Source organism: Anomaloglossus baeobatrachus, chromosome 5 (assembly GCF_048569485.1).
Source record: "Anomaloglossus baeobatrachus isolate aAnoBae1 chromosome 5, aAnoBae1.hap1, whole genome shotgun sequence".
NCBI lineage: Eukaryota > Metazoa > Chordata > Amphibia > Anura > Aromobatidae > Anomaloglossus > Anomaloglossus baeobatrachus.
In genome coordinates, this window is record NC_134357.1 from 467999715 (window position 1) to 468022974 (window position 23260).

Here is a 23260-nt window from a genome sequence, read left to right on the forward strand (position 1 = left end):
GGTGGCCGGTAAGATCCCACTTCCTCAGAGCCCCTCAGGGGGATGGGGAAGGAAAACAGCATGTGGGCTCCAGCCTCCGTACCCGCAATGGGTACCTCAACCTTACAAACCACAAGTGGGGTAAGAAGGGAGCATGCTGGGGGCCCCATATGGGCCCTCTTTTCTTCCATCCGATATAGTCAGCAGCTACTGCTGACTAAACAGTGGAGCTATGCGTGGATGTCTGACCTCCTTCGCACAAAGCAGAAAACTGGTGAGCCAGTGATCCCACTGGGGGTGTATAGCCAGAAGGGGAGGGGCCTTACACTTTTTAGTGTAGTTGCTTTGTGTGGCCTCCGGAGGCAGTGCTATACACCCAATCGTCTGGGTCTCCCAATGGAGCGCCGAAGAAAGACCCCATTCTAATATCTGCACCCCTCATTCTGCTCGAAACCACATCCAAAAAGTTTATTAACCCTTTAGGTGCTTCACAGGAACTAAAGCAATGTGGAATGAAAAAAAATGAAAAATTTTACTTTAGCTGTATAATGAAAAACACTTTTTGCCAATTTTTTTTTTTTACGTGTTCACTTAAGGGGTTAAGTAATGTGTGAATTGTTTAGATCGGGTAGTTACGGATGCGGCGATACCAAATATGTGCACTTTATTATTTTACTTAAAATATACATATTTATTGGAACAATTTTTTTTCATTTTTGTTCTTTATTTTGTTTTTTTTTACTCTTTGACTTAAGTCTTATTAATATAGGACATTACATTTTACTGCCCTAATTGCAGCTATAATGTATTGCAATGCACCACCATTGCAATACACTATAGTTGTCCGTGCAGCACTGACAGATGAACACTGTGATGACCCCAGAGGCTTTCAGAATCTTGGTGACCCAGAGGTCGTCATGATGACCTCGGGTCACCATGGCAATGATTGGGCCCTTGTAAATCACATTTGAGAGGAGAAAGAGCGCAACCTCTAAATGCTATATTGATATCTGAGAACAAGGCTCCATAGGTCACTGCCGGTCAGCGTCAGCCCAGAAATTCTCACGCTCGTGGGACATTACACCATTGGATTACATTGGAATTTGTAGGATTTCTTTATAATACATTGGTGAACGAGGCAGTGTGAGGGAGTCTTTATTCAAATAAACTAGTGTGTATTTTTTGTTTTTTTAACTGTACACTTACCAGGTTACTAATGGGGGTGCCTGGTGAGCTGGGCGAAGGGCCAGAATTGAAGCATCTAAAAGATGCGCCACTTCTGGGGTGGTTGATGGCTGCTATTTTTAGGTTGGGAAGGGCCAAATATCCATGGTCCTCCCTATCCTGATAATACCAGCCCCTAGTTGCTGGCGGGCGGGCCGGCGCAGAGGGGAGGGAGGGATTTATCTCCCTCTCGCCTCCGTAGCCGGCTATTGCCATTCTTGCACTGCACTCGCTGAACACCGGAGTAATGCAAGTGCAGTGCAATCTTTCACTTGACCCATAGACTTGAATGGGTGCGAGAGAAAGAGTCTCGCATTACAGTCACAGCATGCTGCAATTGTTTTCTCGGTCCGATTGGGGCCAAGAAAATAAATCGATCATGGGTGCTGACACATAGGTTAATATTGGTCCGAGTGGAATGCGATGTTTTATCGCATTGCACTCTGTCCGATTTTCATGCCGTGTGGCTTATGCCTAACTGATATTGCAGGATTAACCCTTTAAAACCAAGAGTGCATAATCCAGGGGGAAACACTTGTTGACCAGAAGCACATCTGATCATATGACAGTGCGATCAGCTGCACCTCTCTGTGAACACCACTGGGGCCAATCGCTGCTGTGCTGTTCAACCACCAATGAGCACTTTCCTTCACTGCAGGTGTTCTTACATTGACAGAAGCCTGCACTGACCAATGAGAGCTCTTCTTGGTAGCAAACATCGCTCATTGGCTACTGAAAGTCTCCTATCAGCGTCACATCCCTGTTCTGTGTGACAGCAGCTTCTGCTGTGATGGCGCTCACTGACAATTCTCACGCCGCTGTCTAGAGCAGGAAGGCTTATGTGCGGCAGTGGAGGTGTCTCTCCTGCACACCGACAATGCACAGAGATCACATTCCTCTTTATGCTGAGGGGAAAAAACGTCACTTAATGGGGTTAACCTTAAGCTGGTGTCACACATAACGACAACGACGTCGCTGCTACGTCACCATATTCTGTGACGTAGCAGCGACCTCAACAGCGACGTCGCTGTGTGTGACACATAACGATCAGACCCCTGCTGCGAAATTGTTGCTCGCTCCTGAATGTTCCAGGTCATTTTTTGATCGCTGCTATCCCGCTGCGCCATGCTGATAATCCTTGTGTTTGACACCGCAGCAGCGACGATCGCTACGCTACGTCTGAAACCACACAACGACCGTCGACGTCGCTATGATCGCTGCTCCGTCGCTGCTTTATATAACATGTTTGACAGCTTACTAACGATCATCTATGGTCGCTGCTACGTCACAGAATATGGTGACGTAGCAGCGACATCGTTGTCGTTATGTGTGACACCAGCTTTAGTGACACGGGCAAGGCTTACCAACAAGTCAGCCATAGGCATTTTACCAACATATGTTCAGTGAATTTGTGATTAAAATATAAAATTTGCACTCAATGTGTCAAACATGTTAGTGCTGTGTGTAATTGTATGACATAAAAAAAATTAAAGGGGTTTTCCTCACAAAAAAAGGTAGAATTTAATCAATAAATCTGTCCCTGCTGTGTACTGTGTAATGGTAGTGTCTGACCGTACAGGGACATGGTCTGATCATACCACAGCTCTTGGGTCGGGGAGGAAGAAAAAGACAATACAGACAGGGCAGTATAGGATCATAGCTGCTGCTTTCTATGAGGTAAACAATTTCCCTGCCTGTTTAAAAACAATCTTTTTCCTCACAGAAAGCAGCAGCTATGATACCCTTTTGTCCTGTCTGTAAACGCTCTTTTGCATCCTCCCTTGCCTCAAAGCTGTGGTAAGATCCGACACAGCCAATGCACAGTCCAAAGACATACTGACAGGGAATTTAGATTGTGAGCCCCAATGGGGACAGTGACAATCACATCTGTAAAGGGCTGTGAAATGAATAATGCTAAATGAGTAAAAAAAAAATTAAAAAAAAACATTTATAAAGGTTAATCTCAGCACAGGAACACTTTTTTATTTTCACTCAACCAATTGTGGAAATTATTTTTATTCCAATATCTTTATTAAAATGTATTTTGTGGGAAAAACCCTTTTAAGTTTTATTTCAGCCACCTAAAGTACAAAGATATGACAATGCAGCCCACTGACCAAAAAAAATAAAAATAAAACAAGAGTTGCGCGCCCCTGCATTGAAGGGAATGTGTCACTTTTTTAAATTAACACAATTATTTATATCCTGTATTATACGCCAGAGCTGCACTCACTATTCTGCTGGTGCAGTCACTGTGTACATACATTACTTATCCTGTACTGATCCTGCATTACACCCTGTATTATACCCCAGAGCCGCACTCACTATTCTGCTGGTGCAGTCACTGTGTACATACATTACATTACTGATCCTGCATTACACCCTGTATTATACCCCAGAGCCGCACTCACTATTCTGATGGTGCAGTCACTGTGGACATACATTACATAACTAATCCTGAGTTACATCCTGTATTATACCCCGGAGCAGCACTCATTCTGCTGGTGGAGTCACTGTGTACATTACTTATCCTGTACTGATCCTCAGTTACATCCTGTATTATACTCCAGAGCTGCACTCACTATTCTGCTGGTGGAGTCACTGTGTACATTACTTATCCTGTACTGATCCTGAGTTACATCCTGTATTATACTCCAGAGCTGCACTTGCTGTTCTACTGGGGAAGTGATTGTGGAAATACATTACATATCTTGTACTGACTATGTAATGCGATTCTGATCAGATTGTTTTGTTCTCCATGAAGATGAGCCAGTACCGGAGGTGTCTAGCAGTAGCTTACTCCTTTATCCCATTAATAACAAATGCCCAAATGTCCATGTGCAGAAAAGAATCCAGAGGAAAAAGTGCTGGCTGACAGCTATTGAATGTATATGGCCACTGACAAGTGAATGATGAGCAGCAGGTCATACAGGGTGGGGAGACCGCAGCAAAACAAAGACAACAGAGACAAACCATTAGTCACCAGAAAAATGGTGCATTCACTTCATCAACCACCATCCAACGTGACTCAGTTCCACACACCATCATCATCATCACAAAGAACAAAGAGGGACTCAGAGCATTAACACCCAAAGTGGCAGGAAGAGCAACATTCCCAATACAACATCACCGGAAATGATGACGTAAGGAAACCAGGCTGTATCCAAAGGCACCTACCTAACTTATACAGCATGGCTTACTGATGGCCATTAACAAGTCAAGGTAGCTCTAGTATACAGGTCTGTGCCCATTTGTAAAGTCAGACTGTCCATAGGCCAAACTGTGAAGTCTTACGATGAACGCATTACTAATTATGTATTATACTCCAGAGCTGCACTCACTATTCTGCTAGTGGAATCAATCTGTACATACTGTACATTACTTATCCTGTACTGATTCTGACTTACATCCTGCATTATTCTCCAGAGCTGCACTCACTGTTCTGCTGGTGGAGTCACTGTGTACATACATTACTTTACTTATCCTGTACTCATCCTGAGTTACATCCTGTATTATACTCCAGAGCTGCACTCACTATTCTGCTGGTGGAGTCACTGTGTACATACATTACATTACTTATCCTTTACTGATACTGACTTACATCCTGCATTATACTCCAGAGCTGCACTCACTATTCTGCTGGTGCAGTCACTGTGTACATACATTACTTATCCTTTACTGATACTGACTTACATCCTGTATTATACTCCAGAGCTGCACTCACTATTCTGCTGGTGCAGTCACTGTGTACATACATTACATTACTTATCCTTTACTGATACTGACTTACATCCTGCATTATACTCCAGAGCTGTACTCACTATTCTGCTGGTGGAGTTACTGTGCACATAGATTACTTATCCGGTATTGATCCTGACTTACATTCTGAATTATACTCCAGAGCTGCACTCACTATTTTGCTTCTCCCCAAAACTGCCAGGAAGTGGTCCATGCCTAGGGGTTTATAGAGCTCTAGCTATACGTCTACACTGTATATCCGGTGTCCATACACGTGTTATATGGAGTCTCAGACCGTCTGTGCTGAAGTTCCACAAGGACGGCGTCATTTATCATGGCGAAGTGACGGACACTGAAGTCACTGGCATCCAGGGAATCTCCATACATGTCAAGTATGGAAGGGGGAAGGGAAAACAGGATCAGTAAAAATGAAAGATGACTCCATTTGCTTCTTGGGTCCTATAATTTCTACAATGTGTAAATAAAAATTAAATAAAAAATAATGGAAAAAGCAAAGAATAGAGAACTGCATGAATAACAATCCCATAATAGCTGCCCAGACACTGCCTGAACACAAGTCCCATTTAGTATCTGTGTTCTGCTGAATGGAGCGACTTGGGCCACTTCTACTGGAAATGTGGGTTTCTAATTGGGATTTTTGGGTGGAGAATCCACAGTGCTCGACAATAGCAGCAAAGTGAGCATTTCATTTCTGATCCACGCGATGCCGGGTATTTTTCAGGTGAATTTTTTGAATCCACAGAATGTAAATTGTGTTTTGGAAAAAAACGTGGCTTCAGTGCAAAAGCTAGAACGTGCAATAAAGCCTATTTATGTACAAATGTTGTTTTTGTTACCAGCAGGGTCCACAGGAAAATAACCAAAAGCCACAACAAGACAAATCCAATACAAGATGCTCACCTCCACTGCCAATGGTGTCAGTGCAACCTGGCCTCCTGCGGTGACGGCTCACCCTAGATCACCGCTATTGTCTCACGTGGGACAAAAGAGAAGAAAGGAGGCCAGGAAGCATCCAGACCGGCATGGGAACACTGAAGACCAGATAATAAAACATACCGGATTCTACTGGGAAATCAACCGCAAGATCTGCACAATTCAGTACGAATCTGCTGCTGCTTTTTTCCTTCAGAATACATAATTGTGAAGAAGTCCCATTATTATCAAACATTTCTGCAACAAATCTGCTGTGTATGTGTGCAACTTAGTGGGGTCCAACACCCCGTTCCCCTGCTGATCAGCTGTTCTCCGTGCCGGTGGAAGCAATCAGAAATGCTCAGTTCCAGGGCTGCTCTTCTGATAGGAGCCGTGGCCGGGTACTGCATATCTGCCTCCTATTGATATGAATGGCAGACAGGTGTACAGTACCCAGCAGCTATCAGAAGACAGGGAAACTCTGGAACTGAGCATTTCCAACTGCCTTCTAACGCCGCCAGGACCAAGAACAGCTGATCGGTAGAGGTGCCGGGTGTCAGACCCCGGCCGATCAGACATTGATGACCTATTCTAAGGGCGGCTTTGCACGTTGCGACATTGCACGTGCAATGTCGATGGGGTCAAATCGAAAGTGACGCACATCCGGCGTCGCAGTCGATATCGCAACGTGTAAAACCTTTTTGATACGATGAACGAGCGCAAAAGCGTCGTTATCGTATCATCGCTGCAGCCTCCGACATTTCCATAATGCCGGTACAGCGACAGGTGCGATGTTGTTCCTCGCTCCTGCGGCAGCACACATCGCTGTGTGCAAAGCCGCAGGAGCGAGGAACTTCACCTTACCTGCCGCCGGCTGCAATGAGAAGGAAGGAGGTGGGCGGGATGTTTACATCCTGCTCATCTCCGCCCCTCCACTTCAATTGGCCGCCTGCACGGCAGGTATGTGCGTGTGAAACTGCCGTAGCGATAATAATCGCTACGGCAGCTTTCACTAGTTATTGCGACGGGGGCGGGACTATCGCTGCAGCATCGGTAACACATTGTTACCGATGTCACAGCGTGCAAAGCCCGCCTAAGGATAGGCCATCAATGTAAAAGCAGTGGACACCCTCTTTAAAGCCATGCTCCTAAGTGCAAAAACTGCATGCTTTCAGTTTCCTACAGAAGCTTATAGAAAAAAAAAAACAACATCAGAACACACACGGTGGACCCGAGTTTTCATAAAATCACATGTACTGGCAAAAAAAAACTATTAACCTGCAGATCTAAAGCAATTTGACACCGTGCGGCGTCCACAATGGGAGTCAAGCTGCTGAGAGGGAATTAACTTCATTCCTTCTGGCTGCCAGGAGGAAAAAAGCTAGAGCCCCGCTGCCGGGAGGAAATGGAGCCTGGTTTCAGAACGCTATTAACATGCACGTTTTGTGATATGACAAGGATCCTTTAAAGCAGATTTTCTGCACAAAAATTCAACAAAAAAATGCAGCATTTACAATACGTGTGAACAAGGCTTATGGTACCTTCATTATATATAGTTACATAAACCGATAAGAATGACCCACAGAGGAAGCCTTCCCACCAGTGTGAACGAGGCCCGATCAGTCCCTGACATTCATGGTCTTAGTATGGAATGGCCGCAGGTCACCGGATCCGAATCCAACCGTCTCAGCAGCATGAATTAGACAGTAGAACTCGGATCATGGACCCACGGTACACACTCTGTACTTGGACCGTGAATGTCGGAGATCTGAATCCAGCCTAGAGGATATGAAACATTTGGAATAAATAAATATTTCTCTAAAGTATTTACAAACAAAAATGAAAAAAGCAAATACTGGAACTTGTCTCCTGTGCATACAGCTCAGGCCTCCCGTCACACATCCGTGCCATTTTTTACACATACCGGAGACACGTACACACGGGGACCTAGGTAATCCCTATGGTTAGGAGACACGTAAGTATTTAGGAACGGAACGTGTGTCCATTCCGTACTTACGTGTCTCCGTGAGTTCCATACGCTGACATGTCCGTGTTGCTCCGGCAGCACGGATGTCACACGGCCCGCACACGTACCACACGGATGTAGTGTGGATGCGGTTCCGTGTGACACGCGCCGGAGAAACACACGTGTCAGGTTAAAAATAAAACACATACTCACCTCCACCATACCTGCAGTATTTGCCGCGGCTGTCACCTGCACCCGTGTGGTGCGCACAGACTCTGAAATACGGCCGCCTGACCCAGACTGCACAGGGCTTGTTTGTAGTCTGTCTCCATGGAGACACCTAGGTGTGCACACAAGCGGTATGACAAAGAGCGGAGACTGTTTGTAGTCAGTTTCCATGGAGACACCTAAATGTGCACACAAGCAGTATGAGCTCCGGGCGGAGATTGTAGTCTGTTTCCATGGAGACACCTAGGTGTGCACACAAGCGGTATGACACAGGGCGGAGATTGTAGTGTTTCCATGGAGACACCTAGGTGTGCACACAAGCGGTATGACACAGGGCGGAGATTGTAGTGTTTCCATGGAGACACCTAGGTGTGTACACAAGCGGTATGACACAGGGCGGAGATTGTAGTGTTTCCATGGAGACACCTAGGTGTGCACACAAGCGGTATGACACAGGGCGGAGATTGTAGTGTTTCCATGGAGACACCTAGGTGTGCACACAAGCGGTATGACACAGGGCGGAGATTGTAGTGTTTCCATGGAGACACCTAGGTGTGCACACAAGCGGTATGACACAGGGCGGAGATTGTAGTGTTTCCATGGAGACACCTAGGTGTGCACACAAGCGGTATGACACAGGGCGGAGATTGTAGTGTTTCCATGGAGACACCTAGGTGTGCACACAAGCGGTATGACACAGGGCGGAGATTGTAGTGTTTCCATGGAGACACCTAGGTGTGCACACAAGCGGTATGACACAGGGCGGAGATTGTAGTGTTTCCATGGAGACACCTAGGTGTGCACACAAGCGGTATGACACAGGGCGGAGATTGTAGTGTTTCCATGGAGACACCTAGGTGTGCACACAAGCTGTATGACACAGGGCGGAGATTGTAGTGTTTCCATGGAGACACCTAGGTGTGCACACAAGCGGTATGACACAGGGCGGAGATTGTAGTGTTTCTATGGAGACACCTAGGTGTGTACACAAGCGGTATGACACAGGGCGGAGATTGTAGTGTTTCCATGGAGACACCTAGGTGTGCACCCAAGCGGTATGACACAGGGCGGAGATTGTAGTGTTTCCATGGAGACACCTAAATGTGCACACAAGCAGTATGAGCTCCGGGCGGAGATTGTAGTCCGTCTCCATGGAGACACCTGGGTGTGCACACAAGCGGTATGAGCTCCGGGCGGAGATTGTAGTCCGTTTCCATGGAGACACCTGGGTGTGCACCCAAGCGGTATGACACAGGGCGGAGATTGTAGTGTTTCCATGGAGACACCTAGGTGTGCACCCAAGCGGTATGACACAGGGCGGAGATTGTAGTGTTTCCATGGAGACAAGAAAAATTCTTCAGCTCACCTGTTGCCCGGACTGCTGGACCTTGCGGGTGCCTAGGATCCGTCGGTGAGTCCCAACCGGTTAGTGGATGAAGGAAATAGGAAAAATGATCCGGCACTGATTCTCCTTTTAAGATAAAATCTCCACAGTCTTTATTAGAAATATTAAAAATATCGTGAAGGCCGAGTATGAATCTTTACATGGAAACTTTACGCGTTTCGGACTACACCATAAAAACAACTAGAGTCCTTAATCATAAGTATTCCATGTATAACAGAACGTTACTAAAATAGACTAGCCCCCGGAATGGGCGGAGGGGAGGGGCGGGCGGTTGTAATTGCATGAGAAAACAGGTGGACATCACCATGTATGCAGATAGAACAAGGCAAAACAAAACAAATCAAACACCGCAATAAATGGTTATAATCCATGGTGAATAATAAATAAGTGATAGATGGTAACCCCCAAAGCATTCATTCTCCTATCAATGATAATAATAATTGAGTTTAAGGAGCTGGCTTAGGATTAGAGTTAAGCTGCAAACACAAGTCCATGTGTGTAGGAATAGCAGAGATAGGAAAAAAAAAAAAATTGTATGTTTTTTTTATTATATATATATATATATATATATATATATATATATATATATTCTGAAATTGCCAGCAGTACCTGTGTGTCAAATATATGGAGGTGACTCCTCCAAAAAATATGCCTAATATCAATATGTGCCTTTTTTCTTGATGGCAAAAAAGACCATAAGGGTGTATGTACACATTGATTATATGGGAGAAAAAAAAAAAAATTTGTATGTTTTTTATATATATATATATATATATATATATATATATATATATATATATATATATATATATATATATATATATATATATATATATATATATATATATATATATATATATATTCTGAAATTGCCAGCAGTACCTGTGTGTCAAATATATGGAGGTAACTCCTCCAAAAAATATGCCTGGTATAGTCAATATGTGCCTTTTTTCTTGATGGCAAAAAAGACCATAGGGGTGTATGTACACATTGATTATATAGGGGGGGGGGGGGTACATATAAAAATCGAATAAGGGAGCACATGTTGTATTAATCCCTAAATTATAACTTCTATAACAGGCACACATATATTATGTCAAATGATAAATGATAATCAGTGAATCCACACACATGGGCATGAGAGCACCCTGCTAAATATCAGAAAATGGGATGGATGTTCTCCTATGTCTACCGATCTAAAAAATGAATCGCAAATCGGAACGATAATTAACCCCTTCAGCCCCCAGCCTGTTTTCACCTTAAAGACCTGGCCATTTTTTGCAATTCTGACCAGTGTCACTTTGACAGGTTATAAGTCTGGAACGCTTCAACGGATCCTGGCGATTCTGAGATTGTTTTTTCGTGACATATTGTACTTCATGTCAATGGTAAATTTAGGCAGATATTTTTTGCGTTTATTTGTGAAAATTTTGGAAATTTGGCGAAAATTTTGAAAATTTCGCAATTTTCAAAATTTGAAATTTTATGCCCATAAATCTGTGAGATATGTCACACAAAATAGTTACTATATAATATTTCCCACTTGTCTACTTTACACCAGCGCAATTTTCGAAACAAATTTTTTTTCCGTTAGGAAGTTAGAGGGGTTCAAAGTTCATCATCAATTTTTCATTTTTCCAACAAAATTTACAAAAAAAATTTTTTAGGTACCACATCACATTTGGAGTGACTTTGAGAGACCTAGGTGACAGAAAATACCCAAAAGTGACCCCATTCTAAAATCTGCACCCCTCACTCTGCTCAAAACTACATCCAAAAAGTTTATTAACCCTTTAGGAGATTTACAGCAACCAAAGCAATGTGGAAGGAAAAAAATGAAAATTTTACTTTACACAAAAATGTTACTTTAGCCATAAAATTTAGCATTTTCACAAGGGTATCAGGAAAAATGCACCATAAAATTAATTGTGCAATTTCTCCTGAGTACACCGCTATCTCATATGTGGGGGAAATCAATTGTTTGGGTGCACGGCAAGGCTCGGAAGAGAAGGAGCATCATTTGAATTTTTGAAAGCAAAATTGTCTGGAATAATTAGCAGATGCGATGTTGCGTTTGGAGACCCCCTGAGGTGCCTAAACAATGGAGCTCCCCCACAAGTGACCCCATTTTGGAAACTAGACCCCTCATGGAATTTATTTAGATGTTTATTGAGCACTTTGAACCTCTGGGGGCTTCACAAAAGTAAATAACTTTGAGCCGTGAAAATAAAAAAAAAAAAAATTACCACGAAATTGTTACTTCAATCAGGTAGCTTTTTTTTCCACAAGCGTATCAGGAAAAATTGCAACATAAAATGTATTGTGCATTTTCTCCTGAGTACACAGATACCTCATATGTGGTGGAAATCAAATGTTTGGGCGCACAGCAGGGCTCGGAAGGCAAGGAGCGACATTTGACTTTTCAAACGCAAAATTGTCTGGAATCGTTAGTGGATGCCATGTTGTGTTTGGAGACCCCCTGAGGTGCCTAAACATTAAAGCTCCCCCACAAGTGACACCATTTTGGAAACTAGACCCCTCATTGAATTTATCTAGATGTTTACTGAACACTTTGAACCCCTGGAGGCTTCACAAAAGTTTAGAATGTTCAGCCGTGAAAATATATATATTTTTTTTTTACCATGAAATTGTTATTTCAACCAGGTAGCTTTTTTTTCCACAAGGGTATCAGGAAAAAATGCACCATAAAATGTATTGTGCAATTTCTCCTGAGTACACAGATACCTCATATGTGGTGGAAAGTAATTGTCTGGGCACACGGCGGGGCTCAGAAGAGAAGGAGCGCCATTTCACATCAAAATTGGTTGGAATTATTAGCGTACGCCATGTTGCGTATGGAGACCCGCTGAGGTGCCTAAACAATGGAGCTCCCCCACAAGTGACCTCATTTTGGAAACTAGACCCCCATGGCATAAATCTACATGGGTAATGAGCACTTTGAACCCTCACGTGCTTCATACATTGAGGCATAAAAACAAAAAAGTACTTTTTTTTTCCACAAAAATGTTATTTTAGGCTCAATTTTTTTTATTTTTACAGGGGTATCAGGATAAAATGGACCGCAAAATTTGTTGGGCAATTTGTTCTGAGTACGCTGATACCTCATATGTAGCAGAAAACCACTGTTTGGGCGCACGGCAGAGCTCCAGAGGGAAGGAGCGTCATTTGACTTTTTAAATGGAAAATTAGCTGGAATTGTTAGCCGCACCATGTTGCGTTTGGAGATCCCCCTGATGTGCCCAAACAGTGGAGCTCCCCCACATGTGACCCCATGTTGGAAACTAGACCCCCCCATACAAAGAAATATTAGTTTGGCAAAATAAAAAATACAGAAGTCAGTAAAAAAAAAATAAAAATATATATATATAATGAGCGCCTGCAACTGACACTAAAGCAAGTGCCACACGTGAGAGCAATGCACAAATCTCGCATCACATCACCCGACACAGCCGCACACTCCTGTCTGGAAGAGAACGACCGTGCCGGATGATGCGGAGTGAGGCTTGTGCATCGCTCTCATGTGTGGCACTGGGCTGACCCTTACAATATTCAGTAAAAAATACTGTAGTTGACGATTACTACAGTACAATTTTACTGGCCCTAAGCTAAGTTTATTTGTATTTCTTTCTTAGTTTACATAAAAAAAATTAGGATGAATGCACGGATGTGCTGCAAAAAGGGGGGGGACTAGGTGGGATGGAAAAAAGATGGATGGAGGATAGAAGAGGGCGCAACGGATGCAGGAGCAGCGGAGGATGGGAGAGGGGGCGCGGCGGAGGATGGGAGAGGGGGCGCGGCGGAGGATGGGAGAGGGGGCGCGGCGGAGGATGGGAGAGGGGGCGCGGCGGAGGATGGGAGAGGGGGCGCGGCGGAGGATGGGAGAGGGGGCGCGGCGGAGGATGGGAGAGGGGGCGCGGCGGAGGATGGGAGAGGGGGCGCGGCGGAGGATGGGAGAGGGGGCGCGGCGGAGGATGGGAGAGGGGGCGCGGCGGAGGATGGGAGAGGGGGCGCGGCGGAGGATGGGAGAGGGGGCGCGGCGGAGGATGGGAGAGGGGGCGCGGCGGATGGAGGAGTGGCGGAGGAAGGGGGGGCGAGGGGAAGGGTGGAATGGGAGTGGGAGGTGAGATTGGGGATAGCTACCTTACAGAATGGATCTAGGCAGCAGGATTGCAGCAGATCCGGGAGGCGGGAGAGGGGGCAGAGGATTAAGGGGATGGGAGAGAGCAGGCAGCAGATCAGGGAGGGGGCAGAGGCTGATGGGGGAGTGAGGTGGCAGATGCAGGGGCGACGAGGCTGATGGGGGAGTGAGGTGGCAGATGCAGGGGCGCAGAGGCTGATGGGGGAGTGAGGTGGCAGATGCAGGGCGAAGCGGCAGATGGGGAGAGTGCGGCGGCTGATGCAGGGGCGGTGGAGCGGCTGATGGGGAGAGTGCGGCGGCTGATGGGGAGAGTGCGGCGGCTGATGGGGAGAGTGTGGCAGCTGATGGGGAGAGTGCGGCGGCTGATGCAGGGGCGGTGGAGTGGCTGATGGGGAGAGTGCAATGGCTGATGGGGAGAGTGCGGCGGCAGATGCAGGGGCGGTGGAGCGGCTGATGGGGAGAGTGCAGTGGCTAATGGGGAGAGTGCAGCGGCAGATGCAGGGGCGGTGGAGCGGCTGATGGGGAAAGTGCAGTGGCTAATGGGGAGAGTGCAGCGGCAGATGCAGGGGCGGTGGAGCGGCTGATGGGGAGAGTGCAGTGGCTGATGGGGAGAGTGCAGTGGCTGATGGGGAGAGTGCAGTGGCTGATGGGGAGAGTGCAGTGGCTGATGGGGAGAGTGCAGTGGCTGATGGGGAGAGTGCAGTGGCTGATGGGGAGAGTGCAGTGGCTGATGGGGAGAGTGCAGCGGCAGATGCAGGGGCGGTGGAGCGACTGATGGGGAGAGTGCAGTGGCTAATGGGGACAGTGCAGCGGCAGATGCAGGGGCGGTGGAGCGGCTGATGGGGAGAGTGAAGTGGCTAATGGGGAGAGTGAAGTGGCTAATGGGGAGAGTGCAGCGGCAGATGCAGGGGCGGTGGAGCGGCTGATGGGGAGAGTGGAGCGGCTGATGGGGAGAGTGCAGTGGCTGATGGGGAGAGTGCAGCGGCAGATGCAGGGGCGGTGCAGCGGCAGATGCAGGGGCGGTGCAGCGGCAGATGCAGGGGCGGTGCAGCGGCAGATGCAGGGGCGGTGCAGCGGCAGATGCAGGGGCGGTGCAGCGGCAGATGCAGGGGCGGTGCAGCGGCAGATGCAGGGGCGGCGGAGCGGCAGATGCAGGGGCGGTGGAGCGGCAGATGCAGGGGCGGTGGAGAGGCATATACAAGCAGGCAGCAGAAAGAAAGCAGTGGCGTCAGATGCAGGGGGGGGGCGCAGCGTGAGAGCAGTGGCGTCAGATGCCTCCATGCATCTGACGCCGCTGCTCCCCCCCTGCATCTGACGCCACTGCTTTCTTACTGCTGAGTAGCGGCGTAACATGCAGGGGCGCAGCCGGAAAGTAGCGGCGTCACATGCAGGGGGAGAGTAGCGGCGTCAGATGCAGGGGAGCAGCGGGGGAGCAGGGGCGAAGCACATGGAGCAGGGCAGCGGTGGATCGGGGGCTGTGACTCACAGATGGGCGCCCGCAGGGATCGCTCTCCTCAGATTCCACGGAGGGAGAAGCTAAGGAGAGCGATCTCCTACAGCGAGCTCACCCGGTCCCAGATGCACGGTACTGCTTGGAGAGATGGGTCACAAGGTCGATCTCTCCAATCAGAGCTGGGGGCGGGTGCAGTAAAGCACACTGAGCTCCAGCCAATGGCCAGTGCTGCAGCTGCACTGACATAGCTGGATTTTAATGCTTCAGCCATTTTCAATGGCTGAAACATAACACTGGCTGTGATTGGCTGAGCGGCGTTCGTCAGCCAATCACAGCCTCCGTAGGTCCGGGAAGGAGACACCACCCCTCCTGAGGTCAGGTACAAGTCCTCTCCTTCCCGAATCTACAGTTTTTTAAAACCGATGGCGGTGCCCGGTGCTCTGGTGCCGCGATTCCGCCATGACGGCTGTATCCGTCATGGGTCTTTAAGTACCAGGGCACCATGACGGCTAGATCCGTCAAAGGTCGTGAAGGGGTTAAAGCCATTTGGGTATCTTGTATTCAGCTTCAAAATCCATTTAGCCTCCGTCAAAAGCAAAGCTTGGAACCAGTCCCCCCCACGAGGGGGTCTGGGAACATACTCTATACCTGTGACTACTAAGGACGAAAAATCCGCTGAATGGCATTCAATATAATGTCTAGTCAGACCAGATAAGGAGCGTTTTTTCACCAATGCAACATAGCTCAGGGAGGTTCTGTCATGAGCCGCCGAAGGTATGCGGACATGTTCAGAGATTCTGGTCCTAAGCGCTCTGGAAGTGCAGCCGACATAGCCCTTGCAGCATAATGTGCACGATGCCAAATAAACCACATGTGTGGAAGCACAATTAATAAACGAACGGATTTCAAAGTTCTCCCCATTATCCCCTGATAGGGATTTAGCATTGTGCATAAATGTGCAAAGGCCACATCCGCTGGATCCACACTTATAAGAACCAGAAACGCTAAGCCAGGTTCTGTTAGATTTCCTGGAGGTAAACATACTGGGTGCTACGAGGTTCCCAATGGTACGGAACATCGGAAATCTAACAGAACCTGGCTTAGCGTTTAGCATGTGCTCCCTTATTCGATTTTTATATGTGCTTCTCCCCTCCCCCCCCCATATAATCAATGTGTACATACACCCCTATGGTCTTTTTTGCCATCAAGAAAAAAGGCACATATTGATTATACCAGGCATATTTTTTGGAGGAGTTGCCTCCATATATTTGACACACAGGTACTGTTGCCAACTTCAGAATATATAAAAAAACATACAAAAAAAAAAGGAAAGGAAAAGAAGGGAAAAAGGAGAAGGGGAAAAAAAAAAAAAGAAAGAAAATGTTTGTTTTTTTTCTCCCATATAATCAATGTGTACATACACCCTTATGGTCTTTTTTGCCATCAAGAAAAAAGGCACATATTGATTATACCAGGCATATTTTTTGGAGGAGTCACCTCCATATATTTGACACACAGGTACTGCTGGCAATTTCAGAATATATATATATATATATATATATATATATATATATATATATATATATATATATATATATATATATATAAAAAAACATACAATTTTTTTTTTTCCTATCTCTGCTATTCCTACACACATGGACTTGTGTTTACAGCTTCACTCTAATCCTAAGCCAGCTCCTTAAACTCAATTATTATTATAATTGATAGGAGAATGAATGCTTTGGGGGTTACCATCTATCACTTATCATTTATTATTCACCATGGATTATAACCATTTATTGCGGTGTTTGATTTGATTTGTTTTGTTTTCCCTTGTTCTATCTGCATACATGGTGATGTCCACCTGTTTTCTCATGCAATTACAACCACCCGCCCCTCCCCTCCGCCCATTCCGGGGGCTAGTCTATTTTAGTAACGTTCTGTTATACATGGAATACTTATGATTAAGGACTCTAGTTGTTTTTATGGTGTAGTCCGAAACGCGTAAAGTTTCCATGTAAAGATTCATACTCGGCCTTCATGATGTTTTTAATATTTCTAATAAAGACTGGAGATTTTATCTTAAAAGGAGAATCAGTGCCGGATCATTTTTCCTATTTCCTTTTTCCATGGAGACACCTAGGTGTGCACACAAGCGGTATGACACAGGGCGGAGATTGTAGTCTGTTTCCATGGAGACACCTAGGTGTGCACACAAGCGGTATGACACAGGGCGGAGATTGTAGTCTGTTTCCATGGAGACACCTAGGTGTGCACACAAGCGGTATGACACAGGGCGGAGATTGTAGTCTGTTTCCATGGAGACACCTAGGTGTGCACACAAGCGGTATGACACAGGGCGGAGATTGTAGTCTGTTTCCATGGAGACACCTAGGTGTGCACACAAGCGGTATGACACAGGGCGGAGATTGTAGTCTGTTTCAATGGAGACACCTAGGTGTGCACACAAGCGGTATGACACAGGGCGGAGATTGTAGTCTGTTTCCATGGAGACACCTAGGTGTGCACACAAGCGGTATGACACAGGGCGGAGATTGTAGTCTGTTTCCATGGAGACACCTAGGTGTGCACACAAGCGGTATGACACAGGGCGGAGATTGTAGTGTTTCCATGGAGACACCTAGGTGTGCACACAAGCGGTATGACACAGGGCGGAAATTGTAGTGTTTCCATGGAGACACCTAGGTGTGCACACAAGCTGTATGACACAGGGCGGAGATTGTAGTGTTTCCATGGAGACACCTAGGCGTGCACCCAAGCGGTATGACACAGGGCAGAGATTGTAGTGTTTCCATGGAGACACCTAGGCGTGCACACAAGCGGTATGACAAAGGGCGGAGATTGTAGTGTTTCCATGGAGACACCTAGGTGTGCACACAAGCGGTATGACACAGGGCGGAGATTGTAGTGTTTCCATGGAGACACCTAGGTGTGCACACAAGCGGTATGACACAGGGCGGAGATTGTAGTGTTTCCATGGAAACACCTAGGTGTGCACACAAGCGGTATGACACAGGGTGGAGATTGTAGTGTTTCCATGGAAACACCTAGGTGTGCACACAAGCGGTATGACACAGGGCGGAGATTGTAGTGTTTCCATGGAGACACATAGGTGTGCACACAAGCGGTATGACACAGGGCGGAGATTCTCTGCCCTCATTTATACATTTCGGTCTTTTTTCTGAATTATACCCTGTTCTTCTCAGCCTAGCTTTACATCATGTCCTCTGCACACACATGACAGGCGCAGCCCCATTTTCGCGGCTCCTCTATACATGACATCCCCTGACAGCAGTCGGTGGCCCCTCGCTGACCCTACAGTAGCCCCCATTGCTGGAGGACGGCCATGATTCTTCCCTGCGGAGCCCTGTGTACTGCTGGGAAATGGGGGTCAGGAGCCCTGCTCCTATAATCGGGGGTGCCTGAGGCGGTGTCCAGGGCCCCCACAGTCAGTGTTCGGCAGAGGACCCGGAATGTTCCCTGACCAGACGCGCAGCCCCATGTAACAGGACACGACGCCCACCGCAGACCGCTTTCCTCCTGGACACCAGGGCTCTGCATACAGGCATGTGGCCCTTGGGGGCCCCACCTTCCTAGGCCCCTGTTACGGTTGTAGAGCAGGGGGGGGCCCCTGCTGAGCCCGGAGGCCCCCTCACCACAAGCAGGGGGCGATGAGGAGCAGCTCAGGCCGGATGTGTGGCCCCCAGGGCCCCTACGCAGTTAGCAGCGGCCCCGGCTCCTGATTGAGCACAATCCTGCGTTGTGTAGAGACCAGGCCTCAGCCTCCCTGCGGCCTCCACACAGCGCCCCACCGAGGCCGAGCGGCTCCCATCCTCCTCTGCGGGCCGCCGCTCCCTCCCAGGACCCCGTCCTCTCCTTACAGCCCGCTTCCTCCCCGCTTTCCCCCGTCGCCCGACTCACTTGAGCCCGTGGTGGCCGCCATCTTGCGTTAGCTGTACTCCGGAGCCTGCCTCTCGGTGACGTCACGACAGGCCGGCTGTCACAGGGGAGTCCGGGGCGGGGCCGGCGCAATGACTGACAGCACGATAGAGAGCAACAGTCTGAGAGATAGAGCGTAATCCGGCGATATCAACCATATTGGATGAGGGCAGGAAAGCTGGCAAATGACACTCAACTACAATTCCCAATATGCCCTGCGGCATTAAACCTAGAAGTCGCCGGCAAGGCATGCTGGGGGCTGTAGTTTACCAGTGAAGGAGCGTTCTCCACAATCAGCAGACACTGTGGTGACATATGGCACACGTCACAGCTGTAATCACATATAACATCAGACACAGACACGCCACGGCTTCATGTTCAGAGAAAAGCTTCAGAAATGCGGAGTTTTCTTTAAGCGTTCTGTAACATTTTTTTGACATTTTAATTTTGTTTTTTTAGGAGTGATTTTTGCATGATTTTTTTTTCTTACAGATACATTAACCCCTTCACCCCCGGGCAATTTTCCGTTTTTCCGTTTCTCTTTTTTTTTTTGCTCCCCTTCTTCCGGGAGCCGTAACTTTTTATTTTTCCGTCAATCATTCCATATGAGGGCTTGTTTTTGCGGGACGAGTTCTACTTTTAAATCAAACCATAGGTTTTACCATATCATGTAGTGGAAAACGGCATAAAAAATTCCAACTGTAAAAAAAAATTGCAAAAAAAGTGCAATTGTATGATTGTTTTTCGGATTGTTTAATCACCATGTTCACTATATGGTAAAATTGATGTGTGGGTGTGATGCCTCAGGTCAGTGCGAGTTTGTAGACACCAAACATGTATAGGTTTACTTTTATCTAAGGGGTTAAAAAAAAAATCAGAAGTTTGTCCAAAAAAATGACTCACTTCTTGCCCCATTTTCTGTAACCCGTAGCGTTCTCATTTTTGGGGATCTATGGCTCAGTGATGACTTATTTTTTGCGTGTCAGGCTGACGTTTTTAACGGTACCATTTTTGTGCATATACTACGTTTTAATCGCCTGTTATTGCATTTTGCGCAAAATTCGTGGCAACCAAAAGCGTAATTTTTGGAGTTTGGAATGTTATTGCCGCTACGCCGTTTACCGATCAGATTAATTTATTTTATATTTTGATAGATCGGACATTTCTGAACGCAGCAATACCAAATATGTGTATATTTTTTATTTTTTTAACCCTTTAATTTTCAATAATTAAAATCATAGGAATGGTAGTACAAAAAAACAGTAAGCCATTGATATCGAAAACAGACACGTTTCGGAAGTTATTCCTTAGTCATTGTTGTTTAGGAACAATGACTAAGGAATAACTTCCGAAACGCGTCTGTTTTTGATATGAATGGCTTACTGTTTTTTTGTACTACCATTCCTATGATTTTAATTTTTGGACAATAAAGATTTTGGACAAGATCATTTGCTGGATCTCTTTATCTTTTACAATTCCCTGTCTGGCACTACAGCATCTGAGCAATAGATCTTCCAAGGGTCAGCTGATAACCCTCCCATTTTTCAGTTCTTTTATTTTCAATGGGGCGAATGGTGGGTGTTTTGAACTTTTAGGTTTTTTTATTTTTTTTTATTTTTTAAAACTTTTTTTTTTAAATTTTATTTTACTAGTTCCCCTAGGGGACTATAACGATCAGCTGTCTGATTGTGACACGCCCGCCTCAGGGTCTTAGACAATACTCCGAACCGGTCCGGACTAGTCCAGGGATGTCAGCGGTGGCAGGGTCCGGCTCCGTGACCCTGACGGCGTCTTATAAATAAAGGGGGATGATGATTATATTACAGTGGAATAAAGTTTGTGATGCCACCTGTGGTTTTGCGGCTATGAGGGCCGCCGCTGCGCTGTAGGCTTCTCGGGGCAGGTGATGAGGGCACAACTGAGGTGTTGTTACTCCCCACATGTGGAGTGAGGCCCCGAGATAACCGTTGATAATATGAAAAGTCTATGATGGTAGGTTGAGACGCAGGAGGAATGGAGACGACACCAGGGCTTTGCAATAACAGTCTTTTACTCACTGTATTAATTCAAGCTCTAGGCTATGTGCGCACTTACCGGATTTTGCCGCGGTTTTGCTGCATGTTTCGCTGCAGAAAATGTTCATAACATCTCTGCAGTGAATCACCAGCAAAACCTATGGGCAAAAAAAATCCTGTGCGCACTGGGCGGAATTTGACAGCTGCATGTTTTGCTGCGGGATTCCCGCAGCAAAAACAATTGCATGTCAATTCTTTTCCGCACATCGCTGCGGGATTTCACTCCATTGACTCCAATGTAATCGTGAAATCCCGCAGGGAATAACGCAGGCAGCAAATTCTGTGCGGTTCACTGCGTTTTCCTGCGTTATTCCCTGCGGTATTTCGCGGTTTACCTCCGGTAATGTACATCGCCTGTCTGCGGTTTTGCAGGGAAGTGATGTCATTACAGGAAGAGGAAGCGGAGCAGAGAGTAAACACACACAGATCACACACACACAGACACACAGACATAGATCACATAGAACACAGACACAAAGAAAACACATAGAAAGAAAACGGAAATATAGAAAACAAAGAACGTGGGCTCCGCTGTATATTTACCGTCCAGCCGGGTAAGCACACAGCGGCGGCCCGGTATTCTCAGGCTGGGGAGGGAGAGGGGCAGGGTTAATGTCCCCCGCCTCACTCCCCCTCCCGCAGCCGAGAATATCAGCCGCAGCTGCCCCGGCACTGTCGCATGCATTATGCGGCAGCATCGGCGTGTCCTCTGCTCTTCCTGCCGCCGTGTAGCAGTGGCAGCAGGGTAATACAAGGGGTTAATGGTGGTGGATCACCGCCATTAACTCCAGGCTAGATCATGGCAGCGTCTATGAGACAGCTGACATGATCAACCCATAAGTAAAGTGAATAAAACACACAGAAAAATCCTTTATTTTAAATAAAACAAACAAGCCTCGTTCACCATTTTATTAACCCCTCCCGAAACAAAGCTCCGACGTAATCCACAGCTCCGGCATAATCCACAGCTCCGGCATAATCCACAGCTCCGACGTCCTGCGCTGCTTCCATCCAGCCGCGACTGTCACAGACACAGCGCTGAATGAATGCAGCAGACAGCAGAGGTAATTACCGGTCATTTCCCACGGCCGGTAATGTAAACTCACTGCAGACCGTGGGAAATGCAGCGATCTGTCCTCTATCTATCTATCTATCTATCCCTCTATCTGTCTGTCTATCTATCTATCTCTCTATCTATCTATCTATCTATCTATCTATCTATCTATCTATCTATCTATCTATCTATCTATCTATCTATCTATCTATCTATCTATCTATCTATCCCTCTATCTATCTATCTATCTATCTATCTATCTATCCCTCTATCTATCTATCTATCTATCTATCCCTCTATCTATCTATCTATCTATCTATCCCTCTATCTGTCTGTCTATCTATCTATCCCTCTATCTATTCTTCTGTCTATCTACTGTCTCAGAATTAAATGACTTTTTTTTTTTTTTCAATGTGCTTTATTGCATTGAATGCAATAAAGCACATCCCAACCCGCACGCGGCAAAACCGCGGCAATACCGCAAACAATACCGCGGTGAAACCGCAGCAAACCGCGGCAAACCACATGCGGTTTTCGGGTGCGGTTTGCCGCGGTTTTTTACCGCGGGTGCGGTAATCTTTGAGAGCATGCGGAATTTTCTCAAGAAAATTCCATTTCCCAGTGCGCACATAGCCTTACAGTCTTTTTAGTCCATCCACAGTGTCCTGGATGCCCAGTGATGGGCAACCACCGATCCTGAGTAAGTCCGAGGCCAGTATCGGTACACCCTTTGTTTGCCTTTCCTGGCCGTCTCTCTGTGCTGAATTTCGCCCTCCTGTCCTGTGCCTCCACACAGTGCCCTGAGCCAGGAGCCGCGGACCTGCAAAAGGACTTCTGCCTGCCTGGCTCCCACCGGAGACCTTCAAAGGGATTTCAGCCTGCCTGGCTCCCTGGTCCTCTGTGGCCCCCTTCCAGCAGATTAGTGTGCTGCTTATGGCCCAAAGGTACGCACAGCAACCCTGGCCTCTGGTGTTACTAGGAAGTCTTGAAGTATCTTCCTAGCCTAGGGTCCGGAACCCCGTTTGTGACCAATCCCTCCACCTTGAGCTGTTGCCATCCCCTAAGTCACTGGGATTCTTTCTTCCG

General features: G+C 46.8%; 1 protein-coding gene across 1 annotated transcript in view; it reads right to left on the reverse strand.

The window, feature by feature from the left end:
* Window positions 1-19122, reverse strand: part of UBE2V1 (ubiquitin conjugating enzyme E2 V1) — a 52887-nt gene extending 33765 nt beyond the window's left edge. The window contains exon 1 of the mRNA XM_075350616.1: window positions 19028-19122. Within this exon, the coding sequence (XP_075206731.1) occupies window positions 19028-19049 (22 nt within the window). The 5' untranslated portion in view covers window positions 19050-19122. The remainder of the gene's footprint in view (window positions 1-19027) is intronic.
* Window positions 19123-23260: the final 4138 nt, after the last annotated feature.